General features: G+C 33.7%; 1 protein-coding gene across 17 annotated transcripts in view; it reads left to right on the top strand.

Moving 5' to 3' along the window:
- The window catches only part of PCDH15 (protocadherin related 15), a 747,310-nt gene that overhangs the window by 685,702 nt on the left and 47,650 nt on the right, over positions 1-13,958 (top strand). For all 17 annotated transcript variants that reach the window (XM_036828599.1, XM_036828600.1, XM_036828598.1 and 14 more), the window contains one exon: positions 6,686-6,774. In XM_036828599.1, the coding sequence (XP_036684494.1) occupies positions 6,686-6,774 (89 nt within the window). The remainder of the gene's footprint in view (positions 1-6,685; positions 6,775-13,958) is intronic.

Genomic DNA, 13,958 nt, shown 5'->3' with positions numbered 1-13,958 from the left:
CCACATTGTATTTCCTGGTCCATTCATGTTCCTTCTCTCCTAGAAGAGCTTCTCTCTCACAATCCTCCAACGCTTCATCATCCTCACCATTGCCTAATTAACTGGCATCCTATTTCACTGAAGGATAAAGTTAAAGCATTTAGAAAGATACTTCTACAACTCCTGCAACTAAATCCGCCTACTTACCAGTATTTTCACCAACATTCTATGCCTAATTTCCTGTTTGTTTAGATGAATTCTCTATGCCTTTTTTTTTTTTTTTTGGCTGCATTGGGTCTTCGCTGCTGTGGACAGGCATTCTCTAGTTGTGGTGAGCGGGGGCTACTCTTCATTGCGGTGCACAGAGTTCTCATTTTGGTGGCTTCTTTTGTTGCAGAACATGGGCTCTAGGCACGCAGGTTTCAGTAGTTGTGGCACACAGGCTCAGTAGTTGTGTCTCGCAAGCTCTAGAACACAGGCTCAGTAGTTGTGGCGCACAGGCTTAGTTGCTCCGTGGCATGTGGGATCTTCCCGGACCAGGGCTCAAACCCTTGTCCCCTGCATTGACAGGCAGATTCTTAACCACTGCACCACCAGGGAAGCCCAATTCTCTATGCTATTATCTGGAGCCATTACCTCCACATGTGCAACAGATCCAATTCTGCTCACCAGCGCTAGGACACTGTTTCAGCAACTCTCCTACTTCTTTTATACATTATCAGTAACGATAGCCCCTCTTTATTTGATTATTCCCATAACTGTACTATTTTTCAAAAATTATTTAAAAAACCCTCTTGACCTACATCTCATACCAGCTACCACTCCATTTCTATGTTCCTCTTTCCAGAAAAATTCATTGTTAGTGCCAACTCTAATTTCTCACCATCTAATCTCTCTTAAACCCTCTTGAATCAAAATTCCTCTCCCCTCACCCAAAATTGCTTATGTCAACATCATCAATGGCTTTCACTTATTAAATGCACTGGTAATTTCAGTCTTCATCTTATTTGAACCATCAGCAACACTTGATTGATTATTACCTTTCCTAGGCTTTCAGGCCACCATTCTCTTATTTTTCTCTTCCCTCACTGTTCATTCCTTCTCAACCTTTTGCTGGTTCATTTTCTTCTCCTGACCTTTTAGTCAATGTTCCTTAGAGCTTGGACATTAATTCTCTTTTCTATCTGCACTCACTGACTCAGTAAACTCATTCAGTCCAACAACTTTAAAATATCGTCTATATATTAGAAAATGTCAAATTTATATCTTCACCCCAAAGCTCATTCCTGAACAGCAAATTCATATATCCAAGTGTACATGTAGTGTTACACTTGAATATCTGCTAAAGATCTATTTATGTTTCCTAAGCTGAACTCCTCTTCCTCATCACATCTCTCCCACCTATAATCTTCCCAGTTTCGCTTGATGACCAAATGAACTTTGAATTCCTTAGGCTAAAAATTTCTTAATTCCTTTCTCTACTCAACCACACATTTAATTCCTCAGTAAATAATGTTGTGTATATATATGTACTATAGCATACATATGCTACATATGTGTGTTATCTGCACATTTTCCAAAACTTCTGTTACAATTTGGTTGAACAATCATCGTAACTCACCTGTATCATTGTGCAAACTCACTAACTTGCTCTCATGCTTCCACTCTTGCCCTGCTAAAGTCTGGTTTTAATATAGCAAGTAAAGTGATATCTTAAAATGTAATTCAGGTCCTGTTATTTCTCTGCTCAAAACTTTCTAATATCACCCCAATTCTTTCAGAGAAGTTCTTAGATCATTATAGAAGACTATGAGACCCTTGGTAATCTGGCCTCCAATGATCCGTTTTCTACTCTTCTCCCTCTAACTCCTTCAAACCCAATAATGTTGGCCAATTTGCTGTCCTCAAATAGCCAGAAATGCTCTCACTTTAGAGATTTTGCAATGGCTCTACCTAGAATGCTTTTTTGCCAGATGTGTTCAGGACTAGCTCTCTTATCTCTTCTAAATATTTGCAAGAATGTATTTCACAGTGAAGCCTACTCTCACCATCCTAGTTAATATTGCAACATACTGTGTCATTTTACATCTCTTTATTGCTTTCTTTTTTCAAAAGACTTATCATATTCATGTTTTTTCCTCAGAAAAACTCCATGAGGACATGTTGTTTATTTATTTATTTATTTATTTATTTAAATCCCTGATGTATCTCAAGCACCTATAATAATTCCTGTCACTGAGTGAGTACTAAATGCCTATGAGTTCAGTGAATGAATGGCCCCTCTCTTACAATACAGGTTAGCAGTTCTCAAAGTGTGGTCCATGAAAACCTGAGGGTCCCCCAAATCATTTCAGGGCCCATGAGATCAAAACTCTTTTAATAAGGATACTAGGACATGATTTGCCTTTTTACCACGTTGCATTTGCCCTGCTGCTGCCATTGTATGCTTCATAGCCATACATAAACAGAAAAAAGGAAGCCTGTTTCAACTAAGAATGCCCTTACTTAAGCAGTAAAACATTAATTTTAAGCAATGTCTACTCTTGACTAAACACTTTTTCAATATTTTCTGTAATGAAATAGGAAGTAGGTATAAAGCACTTCTGGTGTGTATGGAAGTATCATGGTTGTCTGAGAGAAAAGCTCTATGCAAGTTGAATTAGCTGCTTTTTTCAAGGAATAGCTTTTTATTTGAAAAAATAACTTAGAGATAAAATACGGTTATGCAGACTTGAATATTGATAGGCATTTTCACAAAAATGAATAAGATGAGACTGTCAATTCAAGGAAAACAACTGACAGTATTTGTTGTTAATGATGACATTCAAGCCTTCAAGCACAAATTAGAATATTGGGAAGCATGTATTCACTACTGTGAACTTGACATCTTCCCATTACTCAGACTTTTCTGATGAGATCAGTGGTCATATTAAAGAATTTGATTTTTTTTCTTGATATTGCCTAATGAAATGTGTCAACATTTGAAAAACCTGCAATATTCAGTGAACCAATATTTTCCAAATGACCAATGCAAGATGTTAAAAAAAAATTCAAAGATAAAAAAATCCATTCAAAGTGCAAGATAGATAAATGTATTTTAGGGTAACTGAACATGGTTTTAGATTTCACATTGAAACTCACCTTGAAGAAACTCCCACTTGAGTTTTGGTGGAGTATTGAAGAAAATATACACAATTATCTTAAAAAAATTCTTAAGATACCTCTTCTTTTCAAGAAGTGAGATGGCACCAGAGACAGTTAGGAGAAATAGTGACCAGTCCAAGCAATAAATTGTGTGGGTCTCTATTCATTGTATAATATGTTAGCTATGTGGCTTCCGAGCACTTGAAATGTGGCTAGGTTGCATTTAGATGTACTGTGTAAAATACACACTGGACTTCAGAGACTTAATATGAAAAAAAAAATGTAAAAAAATGTATAAAGTATGTAAATTGATAACCTCTGTTTTTGGAATTATGTGCTGCACAAATGTTACTTTTCTTTTTTCCTTTTGACCATACCTAGTAATTTTAATCCATTACAAAGATCAAACCCAAAAATGATAAAAATACTTTTTTGGAAAAACTTTCATTAGTAATTAAGGCATAAAGAATTAAGTGAAGCAACTTTAAAGTAGAATTTTTTAAGTGTTTAGTGTAATAAACTGATGTGTATTTCTGAAAGTATTTGCATAAAGGCTATACTAGAAAAGTAACATAAATAAAGTCTAGTAATCTTAAACATATAAATATCTTTGCTATAGATGATATAAGAAACCAATGACTCAGGGACATATAATATTTTTGAAAGGTCAAAATTTAAGCTATAATAGCTTATTGTCTTCATCTTCATAGTTAAACTATGTACCCTCTACATGAATAATATGTCAGTACGTTAAGGAGATTTTAAATTAACTATTTATAGGTAAATCTAAGAAAACTACTTTTGTAGTTAAATGCAGTCTGACTTTTGTATCTTATCAGAATTAGAAATACATTACTGTTTTATTTTAAGAGTATAAAAGCATGTTTTCAAAATAGTTAATATTAGTTAATAATAGTTAATAAAATATTTTTGATAAATTTGATAAATTGTAAGCTTAATATGTATATATTCCAGATGACCTTAAATCTTAATTCATTTTGTTTAACAAATTAAAAATTCCTTTTGAAGTAATTTATCCTTCTGAATAAAGAGAAAGTACTGACAGTCCTTTAAAGGCAAATGATAGAGTTACTTATATCTGCAAGGCCAAATTTTGCTTCCAAATAGAGTCCCTAGCAGTTGAATTGATTGCATTCCAACAGTTTACTTGTAAATCAACTTCCAAAACTCAGAACTTATGTATACAAAGGGAAGTTTTACCATTTCCCTGCACCAAATATAACTAACATTCTAGTTTTTCGTTGTTCTACAATTAGTGAAAATCTAACAGCTGTGTGTAATAAATCCCTCGGTGTTTGTCTTGGTAGGCTGATTGTGTAACAGAAAACTCTAAAATTTCAGTGGCTTAAACTAACAAGTTTTATTTTTCTTTCACATGACACAACAATGAGAGCATATATGGTTGGGTGGTGTTCTTGACAGCTCTCTTGCAAATAGAGATTCAGGGACTCAGTTTTCCTTCCATCATGTTTCTGTGCCCTTCTCTATGGCCTCTTTATTCAGATAGAGATTGGGAAAGAAAGGGGAGGTTCACACATGAGACAGATTTAAGAATATTTATTTCTCCCTTTCTACTAACTTTCCATTGGTCAAAACTCCATCATATGGTTCCACCAAACTCCAGAGGAAGCTGAGAAATCTACTCCTGTTGAGAAAACAGTCCATGATTACTATTTGTTCCAGGCTGTTTGCTTTTGACCAGAATTTTTTTTTTAACCTTTCCTGGTCCAATGTTGAAAGGAAGGGAAAAAAAGATAAGGAAGGAAGGAAGAAAAGAAAGAAGAAAGAGAGGAAAGGAAGGAAGGAAACACATTTTCACAAACCTCATATATATTTTTCTAGAGATTTTTACCAGTATTTTTACTACTAAAAACTAAAATAAAAAACAGAAAACAAAACAAAAAAATAACAAAAAACCTTATATGTAATTTCTGTCTGTTTTTTTATTCAGGACTGATACAAAAGGTAAAAAGACAAAGTTACAGAAAAACTGTGATAATCCCTTATTCTAATGAACTTAGGTTTTTTTTATGTGTGTGGAGACACAATCAAGATTCATGTACATGTTTAAGGGAAATTTAAACATTTGATCCCAGATGCCTGTAATGAGTTAGGGATACAGGATTGGAACTGTCAATGTTAGCGATTTGCTCACAGGTGATAATAAGATAGACACCTGGCTTAACATAGTCGGCAGACATGAATTATTAGGCCCACAAAATGATTTGAAAGATTTCAAATTAGTTGTAAATATTTCACACAGTATTTCTTTTCCTGAAAAATGGAAAACTCCAGGAAATCTGCACCTGTTTTCCCACATGGCAACATTCATTAGAGGTGAGTAGTAGCTGACCTCTTCAGAGGAGTCGTATGCTCTCTGATTTAAGAGACTTCCAATTCTCGCTATTATTTCATACTTCTGGCTACTTCACTTATTTAGGTTACCTGCCTGGTCCCTGAAAACATTTGAGTTTGTGACTCCTGATAGGGCATGTATGGGCAACTATATTTGCAGCCTATATCAAAAATATATATAAACATGAAGTTATTCCCTAGTATAAATTATATTCAGATATATGGTGCTAAATCTATCTAATCCAAAGTATTCAATTCATGGTCCTGGTGTATATGCATTTACACAATTTTAATCCTGCATTGTACATGCAGCACAGTGTATGATTTGACTTTACATTTTTTACATCTGTATTGGGTAATAGTAAAGAGCACATATTCTGGAGATTATGCTTATTTGGGCCCAGGTTATTAATGGCTCTTTGTTTTATTAGTTTTCATATTTAAAAATTGGAATGATAGTCATAACTACCTGATATGGTGATTTATAGAATTACATGAGTGTTAATTCCTTAGAGCATTGAGAAAAACAGTAAATGATACATTGTAAGCAGAGAATAAATGCTATTGTTTTTATTCCATTTTTCTAAATAAGAACATAGAATGGACTCTGTAAATGTTACATGAAAGAGTGGATTCATAAACAGCTGTTAAATTAGTTCATCTTAGCCCTTTCTGTAAGTTTGTATGTATATATCTCTTTATCTACACAAACATAAAGTTGGCTAAAGCAGACATGAATTCTATATGTGGTGATCTCATGGAATGAATTATTCTAACAGCTATCCATATCCCAGATTCTTAGTCACAATGAATAAATGATCTCTTAGGATTTATAAAATCTAAAAGCTGGGTTTTCCATTTTGTTGAGTGTTCGTAAATAACCCAATTAAAAAAACATACAAAACCACCTTCATTTATGCTTTTGTAAAAGCCAAGAAAACAAACGCAAAACCAACAACAGTCGAAGTCACTTAGGGTTCTATAACTTCTAAGTAAACAACTAGTCTGTCATTCTCAACCTGCTCCAACATACCTAGTAGAGATTGTGTAGCTAGAAATATCATTTATTCCTAAATGTATAAATGGAAAACCACTATGCATAGTAGGGAAGGAAAAAATGTTAATTTTTGATTATAGAAAGGCTAATGAGTAAAAGCCAAATGAATTCTGTTTTTTCTTCTTTCAGGTCTCTGTGGTCAATCAACTGGATATGCAAGTCATTGTTTCTAATGTACCCCCTACTCTAGTGGAAAAAAAGATAGAAGATCTTACAGAGTAATGATTTTTCTTTACTTATATGTTTATTTTCATATGGCTATAGTTTTTATTGAATTAGGTCATTTTAATAATTACAATGTTCAGACTAAACATATATTTTATAATACCTTCTTAAAAACAATTTAGCTCACTCTTTTATTGAAATAGGTAGCTTCATTTGGAATATGTGAAGATTCTAAGAGTACGTTCAAATAGGAATGAAAATTAGATGTGAGAAGATCTTATTATTCAGAATGCTTTGACTGATGGGTCAACATAAACTCAAAATGCTGCATATAAGAAATCATAACTTAATTATTTGAGTATATGTCTTGATTTTGTGGCCCCAGATTCTTGAAAAAGCTCATTATCTCAGTAATCCAGCTAGTCTGGGGAATGCTATTTCTCATAGTGATGTATCTAGATGGCTAAAGCTTATTCTTTTAAAAACTAAGATTGCTAATTTTAAACAACATATATTTAAATTATTCTAAAATGTATATCATTTCCTTCTGCCTTTTTTTTAATATATAAATTAATTAATTAATTTATTTATTTATTTATTTATTTATTTATTTATGGTTGTGTTGGGTCTTCGTTTCTGTGCGAGAGCTTTCTCTAGTTGCGGCGAGCAGGGGCCACTCTTCGTCGCGGTGCGCGGGCCTCTCACTATCGCGGCCTCTCTTGTTGTGGAGCACAGGCTCCAGATGCGCAGGCTCAGTAGTTGTGGCTCACGGGCCCAGTTGCTCCGCGGCATGTGGGATCTTTCCAGACCAGGGCTCGAACCCGTGTCCCCTGCATTGGCAGGCAGATTCTCAACCACTGCACCACCAGGGAAGCCTTCCCTCTGCCTTTTGAACAGTGTACACTGTACATGGCTGAATATGTTATTGTTGACTCAGACAAATTGTGATTATTAATTCACAGTTCTCTAATATTCTAAATGTTATCAAGGATTATTAAAATGTCTTTACTATTTCACTCTTAACTACCCTAACCTAGCCTGCCGTCATTTAATAATTTTATAGTTGTATTTATTAGTTATTTCTTGTCTTCTATTGAGTTCAGGTTGACAGATGTCAATTACTGTCAATTTGTCTCTTTTGAGCAAAATATCTGACACTTCCAGGTTGCCAGAAGAAGCTTCAGATAGTCATACAGCTAACCTTTTAGTAATTATGTGTGAAATAAAATACAATAGGCACTGATTAAGGCATGAGAGACTCTCCTGTAATAAAAGCATATGTGCTTTGCAACCATTACTTGTTAACGTTTCAGAAAATTCAACCTATGAGTGTCACATAAAATGTCCTATGAAAGAGGTGATTATTAACATTTAAGTGTAGAATAGCAATCACGCAGTGCCTTGTTTACTTCTGCAAAAGTGGTTTATACATGCTTAACCTTTATTAAAATAATAGCTGATTACACCTGAAAAAAGTTAGAATTATGCCTGTCTCTTAGCTGCTTTAATGTCATCCATTGAGGCAGGCTTTTCTGATTACCCTATCCAAAATAGATGACACTCTTCTAAACCTCTAACCCTTTGTTCTGCTTTTGTTCAAAGCATTATCTAATGTTTATATTTATATCAATTTAATATAAGCTTCATAAGGATAGGAAATCTACTTTTCACTACCATAGTTCCAGTTATATAGTAAGCATTTGATGCATTTTACTGAATGAAAATGTTATACAAGCAAAATCATGATGCCCTTTTCTTCATATTGAGACGAAATTTATAAAAACTGGAAAAAATGGCAATGTAAAAGTATAATTTTGTAGCAATTATATGATTTATTCCTCTTATATGGATATGAAGATATGAAAGAGAAAAATCAGGCATCTTTCAAGTCTTGAGAGAAATATATCACTGTGAAAGGAACTTTGACTTCATATAATATTGGTTTTGAAACACGAGCTTGGGCAAATAATTTAATCTTCCCCAGACTCAGTTTCACCACTTGTTGACCAGATAAAACTCCTGTCATAGAATTGTTGTGAGAACTAAATAATATAAGCCATCTAAGACAATGGAAATTGTGAACATTCAATGAATAATAGATATCCTATACAAATGAGGTTAGTGATCCAAAGTCAGTAAGGTAAGGCAGAGAGATGCCAGAGTTTTTGCATGTTCTATTTAAAGAGCATAGTTTAGTAAGGGAGCTCAGATTATGAATTCAGATAAACAAGTTTGAATCCTACTGTAGCTGTGTGACCTCTGAGAAAGATATTTAACGCTTAGGACCATATTTTCTCATCTTGAAAACTGGAATAAGGATGTCAATCTTGTGTTGCTTTTGATAGAATTAAACATAAATTTGCTAGTGCAGTAAGCACAGCAGGCACATGCCGGATTCCCTTTTATAGTTTTTTTGTTTTTACAATCTGTGTTAATTTAGAGATTCTTAAGCACAACAATTTTGGATCCCTTTTTAAAAAAAGAGGCTTTATTTTAGCACTTTTATGTTCATAGGAAAATAGACTAGAAGATACAGAGAATACCCATATACTTCTTTCCCCCACACATATAGCTTCCCTCACTATCCACATCTTACACCAGAGTAGTGCGTTTGTTATAATCAACAAACCTAGTTCGACACGTCATAATCATCCCAAATCCATAATTTGCATAGGGTTTGCTCTTGGTGTTGTACATTCTGTGGTTTGGACTAATGTGTAAAGACATATATCTATCACTGTAGTATCATACAGAATAGATTCACTGCTCTAAAAAATCCTCCATGCTCCACCTATTCAAACCTCCCTTCCCCACTAACCCCCAGAAATCAGTGATCTTTTTACTATCTCCATAGTTTTAGCTTTTCCAGAACATAATACCCTTGGAATCATATAGTATGTAATCATTATGATTCCTTTTTGAAAGCTACTTTAGTAGATGGAAGATGGAAGTAGAGATAAAGACTATTACATCTAATCCAGCACCATGAAGCCCAAAACGCTCACTCTCAGTGTCTTGGGGTGGCGGGGAGGGGATGGAGAGCATAATGAAAACATACATATAGCCAAGGTAGACAGCAGAGTACTAATTTATTAATTAAAAATAGGAATGGGATAGGGAGGAAGGGAGGGAGACTCAAGACAGAGGAGATATGGGGATATATGTATATGTGTAGCTGATTCACTTTGTTATAAAGCAGAAAGTAACACACCATTGTAAAGCAATTAAACTCCAATAAAGATGTTTAAAAAATATATAGGAATTTATTGTTCCAGTGACCAGACTAACCAACACATTCATTTCCTGTAGACATTCTTAGATGACAAATCACATCATCATCAAAGCCATTTTCTGTATTTCCTATGAGACTTTCCCTATCTTAAGAAGGGAAAACTTGAACTCCATATGATCATCACTTTTATTTTTTCCTTTAGGTAGACCCATATATGAGGCCATGTATGAGGCCAGATCATAATCCAAAGTTTTTCTGATAAGAAGAAAATCAGTACAAATTGGGAGAGTTGATGAAAGAAAAATTTAATGACCTATTATATCCATTTCACAATGGGGAAGGTTTTTCAGAAGGGGTCAGTATCCTTTGATAGCTAAGAACACAGTGCCTGGAAAACAGAATGCTCAAAGAGTAAATGTTAGGTGCTATAGGAATGCTAATAATTACTTTCCACTCCCTTGGAACTGGCTGAAATGGCTCTACTGAACAAAATTTTTATTACTTTGTTTTTTAATGCTTATAGAATTAACCAGTGACCCTTTGTAATGAAACACATATCTTTTTAATTATATTAATGTATTCAGCAAATTCCCCCATAATGCGAAGCTATGCCCCTTACAAGTGGCCTCGCGTGTGTATGTTTTGAAGTATTTTAGGTTGACCTTAGCATGTATCTCTTTGTGAGCCTTGTTTTTCTCTTACAAATTCTTGAGATTAAGGAGTAGAAATAGCTGTGAGGATAAGGTTAAGGAGACCTTATTATAACTACAAATGATTGGCAATAATGTCTAAAGAAGCTAAGAAATGTTTGCATTTTCTGTCTTCTTCCTTTCTCTTTCCACTTCACCATGAAGCCCAGATAAATAAAAGAAGTTTGGGATTCTAAAATTTAAGTCCTTAAGAATCTATGGAAATGACATTTTCAAAAGTATAAATAAAAGAGTTTAGAAATATTGTGTTACAGTATGAAGCAGAATTGATAACTTAGATCTTGGAGTTGATCAAATGCTTCTCTTACTTTCTAAATACAATATGAAAATTCAGTGAAATCAGGACTTTATTGACGTAGTTATTGCTTTGGTTTGGAAGAGTCTATTTCCTAGAATATTTACATAGCATATGAAATGTGTCTGTGTAATTAATTTATAGCTTCTGGAATTAAGGTTCCAAACATACTTTAGAAATCTAGCCAAAATGTGTATTTCTGGGATAAGAATTATAAAGTCTCTTGGGAAGAAAACCTATGAAACAGTAAAAAATAAGTGCCAGCACTTACACTGTCTTAAATCTGCATAATAAAGACTTGGTGTTGAGGGGAAAGGTGAAGTTGAAAGGTAAATCAATAAATACATTATCTTTGATCATTTTTACCTACCCTTTGCTTTAGAGTTGAGGAGCTCAGGGAACTTTCTATAAAGGGATATATTAATAGTTTAGTAATTATAAATTTAAAAATAATATTTTTACTTTTAATGTTATTTAAATTTTGTTATTTCATTAAATTAATTCTTTTATTATAATATTTAAATATTAACAATAATTAGTAATTTTTATAGCAAAATCCTTTTACAAATAAAACTTTATTTCCAAAATGAGGTAGTAGGCTGGATTTAGCCTGAGGGCTCTAAGTTAGCAACTCCTAATTTAGAGCATTATACTTTGTAGAGAGAAAAGGTTATAATGCATATCTATTCTATTCAAACTCCTATAAGAAAACACTTTGGGGAAAATCTTGTGTGAAATTCCCAAGTGATTTATATTAATAATTTTTCCTAGGAAGGCTGTTCCTTTTGAATTCAGAGGACCTAGGCTCAAGCCCTGGCCCACCAGTGACTAAGAGGTCTTGGGCCAGGAAATTAAACTTTTTGATTCCTAATATCCATATCCTGAAGCTGGCAATTTAGTCATTAAAAAAAGGGTAGTTCCTGGTTGTAAGCACTGTAGATTTAACAGTGAATTAAAGCAAAGTCCCTGTTCCCATGATGCTTACATTCTGTTGGGGGAAAACAGCAAATAGAATAAGAATAATAAATTAATTTATAATGTGATGCTAGGTAGTGATAACTATGATAAAGACAAATTAAAGTAACAATATAAAAATATGGAAGAGAAGTACTATTTCATATAGGATGATTGAGGAAAACCTTTCTAATAAGGTGAAAGCCGAGCAGAAACCTGAGAGAAGTGAGGGAGAAAGTCATGGGTCTGTGGTGATGTGGGGAGGGTTAGGGGTGGTGGGAGTTATCCCAGAAGGAGGACACCACAGATATGAAAATCAAGATTAAGGGGCATACTGGTCATATCAAGATATAGATGTCAAGGTAGGGAATGAGTTATATAGGATCTCATAGGCCACTTGAAGGATTTAACATTTTACTCTGCGTAAGATAGAAAATCCTTATAACTGTCGAATATAGTAGCCACTAGTTCCATGCGGTTATTGAGTGCTTGAAAAGTGACAGGTCCAAATGAGAGGTGCTGTAAGTATAAAATACACACCAGATTTCAAAGACTTAGTACAAAAAAGAAAGTAAAATATCTCCTTAATATTTTTATATGGATTACATACTGAAATGATCATTTTTGGATAGATTTGGTTAAATAAATATATTATATTGATCTCACCATTTTTATTTTTAATTTTCTAATGTGGCTACAAAAAATTTGAATTTACATGTGCAACTTGCATTGTATTTCTTTTGGGCAGCATTGCTTTAAATGTTTTGCACAGAGAAATAACATTCTAGCTTCAGTTTTAAAAGGTTGTTGAGTGGGAGATCAGGAGACAAGTTATGAGTCTAGAGCAGTAGTCCAGGAGAGATCAATGTGGCTTGGACTGGTGGTAGGTGTGGATATAGGAAGGGGTTAAGTTAAGGGTATATTTTTGAAGGTACAACCTACAGAATTTGTTATGGATTGGATGTATGAGAAAAGGTAAGAAACAATAATGACTCCTAGGTGTTGGGTCTGAGCAAATAAACAAAATAAAAATAATATTTGCCATACTTGGACACTGAAGAATTTGATAAAATTATACATGGTGAAAGTAATGGTGTGTTCTTAGAGAGGATTGACTTTATTTAGCAATAGTTGATTCACATCCATAAAGGCCCCAGATGTCAGCTTGCACTCTCACCATCGCCCTGATGGTTTCCCAACTTGGTGATGGATTAAAACTCCACTATCTATTACCCACAGTCACTTTTTTAGCCGTACATTAAGATTATTTTCTTTTGTCTCATTTATTCCATGTGAACCGAGTATATTATATGTATCAAGTATGGTGCTAGCCTATCAAACCAATGAAAATCTGTTAAAAAATATAAGCCCAGCTGGGACATATGAAATATATTATTGAATTGAAAGTTTTGTTGTGTAACTTTTCTTATCTGCTGTATGCTAAACTGAATTGCTATAAATATTTCCAATCACATGCCAATTTTGTTCAAGTATCCCTAACACAAAGATGTAGTTGAAGTTGAAGAGGTTATCAACAGAGAATGACCATAAATGACCTAATTTTATCAGATAGTAAAGTACAGACATTTCAATAGCATAGCTTTGGAAAGTAACATTTTCTGTAATAGGCATATAATAGCTGTAAAATAAATTGAAACCAGTGATAAAATAAAACATAAACTTGAAATAAAATGAAATCCTACTTGTTAATATTCAAGGCATAAGTTATGATTCTTTTTAAAAAAGATAACTGTAATTTGGTTTTATTCAAAGTCTAGGTGATTCATTGTTGTGACACAAAAGGGACGCAGCTATTGTTTTTCTGAAATACTTAGTTTGGGGCTTTATTTTGATAGAGAAAGAAGTAACTTCCTGCCTTTCCAAGAAGAAATACTTACTTTCAACTAATTATGTTTTAAGAAGTCATAGTTTTTTTACAAAATTAAGATAGCCCAGAATACAATTCGATTTGTACAAAACAGTGTCTGATATTGTTACTCATGCACTTTGCAGAGATAACCAAAAGCAAATTGTCAACTAGATTTT

This window comes from Balaenoptera musculus, chromosome 16 (genome assembly GCF_009873245.2).
Source record: "Balaenoptera musculus isolate JJ_BM4_2016_0621 chromosome 16, mBalMus1.pri.v3, whole genome shotgun sequence".
Lineage (NCBI taxonomy): Eukaryota > Metazoa > Chordata > Mammalia > Artiodactyla > Balaenopteridae > Balaenoptera > Balaenoptera musculus.
This window is presented reverse-complemented; position numbering and strand designations above follow the sequence as displayed.